This window comes from Plectropomus leopardus, unplaced genomic scaffold, assembly GCF_008729295.1.
Source record: "Plectropomus leopardus isolate mb unplaced genomic scaffold, YSFRI_Pleo_2.0 unplaced_scaffold22792, whole genome shotgun sequence".
Taxonomy (NCBI): Eukaryota; Metazoa; Chordata; class Actinopteri; order Perciformes; family Serranidae; genus Plectropomus; species Plectropomus leopardus.
This window is the reverse complement of record NW_024624706.1, coordinates 1-5089: the sequence shown is the minus strand read 5'-3', so window position 1 is coordinate 5089 and position 5089 is coordinate 1. Positions and strand designations below refer to the sequence as shown.

Below are 5089 nucleotides of genomic sequence, written 5' to 3'. Positions count from 1 at the left end.
GTCTCGCTCTGAAACGGAGACGGATGCCAATATTATTTGGCAGGGGATTGAGGAGCCGCAGTCAGGTTCAAACTCTGTGCAAAGCACCGAACCTCCTGTCAGCGATTCGGACTGTAACACTGGAAAAACGTCGGTCAGCTCCTCTGAATGTGCCACGAGCTTCGACCACAAAGAACGCACCAGGATGAAACCGGGGGAGAAACGATTTAGCTGCTCGGTTTGTGGTAAAAAATTCACCCGACATGATCATCTGAAACGCCACTTCACCGTCCACACGGGGGACAGACCTTTCAGTTGTTCAATTTGTAACAAAAGCTTCGCACAGAAGGGACAATTGAAACATCACTATATCGTCCACACGGGGGAGAAACCCTTCAGCTGCTCAATTTGTGGGAAAGGTTTTACATCAAAGGGAGACTTGAAGCGACACTTCACCGTCCACACCGGCGAGAAACGATTCGGCTGTTCAGTCTGCGGCAGAAGATTCGCAGACGAGTCGAACCTGAGACGACACCTGAAAATCCACGCCAAGCAGAAACTTTGGTTCGGTTGTTCGTCTTGTGGAAGCGATTCACACAAAAACAGCACCTGAAATATCACCGGACCGTCCTCACCATCGACGGTGTCTCCGCCTCCTCGCGCTGTTCCTCACAGCCGTCGTCAAATTGCACTTTCAGTTTACATCCATGTCTGTGAAAACACGGATGCTCACACACTCTAAAGCCTCGTCCACACGTACGCGGGTACTTTTAGGAACGCATATTTTCCTCCGGTTACAAAATATTCTTGTCCACACCAACGATATTTAGAAAAAATCTCCGTCCACATCAAAACGCAGGCTGTCAAGTGGTGGATCAAAGATTTTTTTCTGTGACTCGTGCGGTTGTCAGCAGTAAAAATGGAGTTTTGATAATTATATTCACTCCGTACCTCTGTTTTTTACAGTTTCTGTGTCTTAATCTGTCACAGATGTGAAGAAATATAAAAAGTCATGTCAATTTTATTTATTAAGTTCTTCATCAGAAATCACAGTTTGTCTCAGAGGGCTTTACAGCGTACGACATCCCTCTGTCCTTAGACATCGACTGAAAAAACGCTCCTAAAGTGGAAAAAGTGGCAGAAATGCTGCAGTTCTGCGAGGTTGCCGTCACGCGCTGCTCAGGCGTGCGGTGAGTTTCCGGCGGAGATTACGATCCACGCTCTCATGTCAAAAACAAAAGAGGCAAGCCAAAAAAAACCCTCTTTTTCTTGTCTACACGTCAACACTGACAGCAGAGTTTCAGAGTATCTTCACCCTGGCAGCAGTCTTCCCTCACGTCTGTTTTCAGTGACCTAAAGATGTATTTATACGTGAAGGAAAGGCCAGAACATAGAAAAAGCTTTTTAAATGTAGCCGTGTACGTGTGGATTAGACCTTATTCAGTATCCCCTTCTGTTCCTGACGTTGAGAAAAGTTTTTTGCAGAACATGTGGCTGCCCACCAAGATTAAAACTGAAATATACTGTATATACTGTTCTGTTATTCATGGCTCCACACTCTCGGAGCACAGAGCGTACTCTGGGCACAAAGGGAGCAGAAGAACTTCAGTCGCAGTGAAAGTGAAACTTAACTGTTCATTCTGCTGGATCTTCATATTCACTCGTAGCAGCTGCTTCTTTTATCCATCGATCAGATCTGATCACGATGGACAGATAAATCCTCCGCACGAGTCACAAACTGCTGCTGAGGAAAAACACGAGTCATGGAGAGCTCCACCTGTGCTGCGTTCACGGACCTGCAAAGAACCTCTGAATTATGAAAATGGTACAAAAGACACAAATAAATTAAAATTAAGAAGAGAAACAAAAGTTTGATATAAAATTTCAGCATTTTATTCTGTTAAACAGTTTGTCATATTTTTGTCATAACACGATTCTTGAGGAGACTTTTTTTGTGGTCATAGTGACCTTTGACCTTCAACCACCAAATTCTAATCGGTTCACTCTTGAATCCAAGTGGGCGTTTGTGCCAAATCTAAGGAGACCTCCTCAAGGCGTTATTGAGAAATAGTTTTCGCGAGAACGAGACAGACTCAAGGTCACAGTGACCTTTGACCACTTCATGTCATCAGTTCATCGTTGAGTCCAAATGGACGTTTGTGCCAAATTTGAAAAAAATTCCTAAAGTCGTTCTTAAGACATCGCTCTCCTGCACGAGAATGTGATCAACGGATGGAAAACCCAAAAACGAAATCCCTCCAGTTGTGACTATCGTAGGCTCAGAAACAGAGCCAAAATGTCCTGGAAACGGCCACTGCCATCTTGCATTGATGATGTCATTTGGAGCCGCCTGACTGACGAATCACAAGCTGCGCCATCAATCACACTTATTGACTCACACAGCTGTCAATCATGATATCAAATCCCTTTTCATAGCATCGTATAACTAATTTAATCCAAACTTATCAGAAAAACAGACACTTAAAACACGAGAGTGATGAAAACATGAAGGTCGACTGATTTTGATTTTTCAGGGCCGAAACAGAATACTAGAAGTAACCAATATTTGGAACCGATGTACATTTACAATAAAAATTTGAATATTTATGTCATTATTTAGAATTTGGAATATAACAAACTCCAACACAAAACTTTGTTTAAATGTTTTAAGCAAATCAAATCAAAACTGAGACTTTCAACATCATTTACAGAAAGTTCCAAGCAACTTTTTTTATTAAAGTCAAGTGAAAATTTAAATAAAAAAATGAGATAAATAAGAATAGCTCCCTGAGGTTTTACAAAGTAAAAGCTCCTCCCATGCTGACACGTTTTGCACTTTTTAATTTATTCATTTTATCTGCGATCATTGAAATAAAATGCCAATACAGATAATTGGCAAAATGTCAAATATCGGCCCCAGTAATCGGACAGGTCGATAATCTGCGGACCCCAAATAAGAGCTACCTAAACTGACAGAATTCATTTTGGGGGGAAACGTATTGGACGTGTATGAATGAGTGTGGGTTCATTTTTTAAGCCTGTCTTCATTCAGCCTCCATATAAATGTTGAGAGTTGTTTGTAGCTGTAATTCTTCCTCAGATGTGAATCTTCATCCTGGGACTCGTGTAGGTTTGTCGTAGATGTTTTGTATGGACCTACAGTTTTTATCTTTTTTTTTTTTACCCCAAAGTCTGCGTGCTCTGTTGTAATTTCTCTGAATTCTGTTTTACGAGTTAAGCACATTTCATCGTCAAAAAGTAAATGTGGTGGATGAATACAACTTCAGCAATTCAAAAGAAAACATTCAAAATTTAATAAATATCACCGAATTTTATGTAACACACCATTGTGCTATTTTTCTTTCGTCAGAGAAAGTGTCAGTACAGGTACCAAAAAAAACTTTATTTCTTAATCGTATACAAGTTTATTTACAGAAATACTTACAGATACCGAGGCGAAACGACACACACAAAATGAGAAAACAAAGACTCAAAAACAAAACACAACCATTATTACTATAATTACTGTACTCTGCATTAGATAAAATTGTGCTAAAATGGTGAAATTCATAAATAAATTGTAGGTGAGTTTCTTTATGTCCTGACCATTTTTTCTTATGAATATAGAATTTTCAAAAAAAATTAATAAAAAGTGAAATAACTTAGTTTCAATGTACAAAAGTTCAGCATTACATAAAACTATAAATATTCCAAAATGTTTCTTTAATTAATTTAATTGATCTTTAATGACAATAAATCTACCTTCTACCTTCTAATTTCTTATTTAAAAAGTTGGCAACAATAATCCAAAATATTATAAAATATTCTGGTGTGTATACATTGAAAAAAAAAAGTGACAAATACTTTCTTTTTTCTGTTTACAGAATTTATAATATGCTTTATATTCAGCTTGAATCTTTCCAAAAAGTGTTACAGGAAAATTCTATGTAATACCTTCAGAAATTCTTCCTTAAGCATGTTATTTATACATTTATCACATATTTCCCATGTCTTCATCAAATAAAGATGACCCAAAATATCTTTTAAAATAAACTTTAATTTCACCAATATATTTTTTTTTACACAATCTTTAAAATTAACAGATCTACTGCAGCAGAGTTCAGTCGGAGTATATGAACTCTTTCTGGTGTAGCATTAAAAATAATATATTTTCAGGTTTTAGATTTATTTTTCCTTTTTGTTTTCTTTGTAGGTTAATAAGTAAATATTTTTATTAACTGTCCATATCCCACTACTGAAGCTTGTGTGACAGAAGATAGTCCTATTTTTTATATTGCTTGTTTTTATTGTTCCATATAAAGTGGTCATGTTTGTAATAGAAATATAATGAAAATTGGCGAATTTATCAACATATTTTAGTACAAACGTGATCTCACCAGCTAGTTTGACATTTCTTTATTTTGATTGGATGTCAACGAGCTGACTATCCAATTAAATCATCCTGGGGGCGGGATGTAGCCAATCAGAGGCAGAGCAAGGCAGAAGGAGGCGGGACGTTTTGCTATCAGATGAAAGTCAACTTTATGAGCTGCGTAGACGAAAGGAGCGACGGAGCGGACATTTCTACAGTTTTTGGAGAATAAAGTCGTTAGCGGATATGAAGTTTAGCAAAAGGTAAGTTGAAGTACTTCAGTGTGCTCATTTTGTCCGGTTTCAGTAACGTACAATGCGGTAAAATGTGTATGCTAATCGCTATTAGCGCATTAGCTCGTTAGCGATGTTAGCATTGTTAGCTGCGTCTGTTGTGTTTTTTTTGGTTTTTTTTTGTTACTGTGTTGATGTTTTAAGCTGATTTAAAGCTTGTTCAAACAGTTTTGGACAGTTAGAGTGATTTAGAGGAGCTTGTGTTTGTTAGCTAAATGAGCGGAGACAGTCGCTGGCTTCACCTGACGTCACGTCGTCACCGCGCCGTCTGACGCTGCAGCCAGGCTCAGATCCGCCATCGTGTGTCGGACCGCAGACTTTCTTGTTTTTGGATGTTCAAATTAAAGAAACACAAAAACTAAGCAGCAGGAATTAGCATTTCACAGCTGAGAGGTTATTTCACATGATTTCACTGCTTTTCAACGTTTGGAATTCAATATATCTC

General features: G+C 38.3%; 1 protein-coding gene across 1 annotated transcript; it reads left to right on the top strand.

Moving 5' to 3' along the window:
- Positions 1-4: 4 nt before the first annotated feature.
- On the top strand, positions 5-1500 carry LOC121966023 (gastrula zinc finger protein XlCGF49.1-like; the record flags this gene model as incomplete). Its single annotated transcript, XM_042516125.1, has 1 exon — positions 5-1500. A coding segment is annotated over one exon (588 nt), but the record flags the coding sequence as incomplete, so codon positions are not given.
- Positions 1501-5089: the final 3589 nt, after the last annotated feature.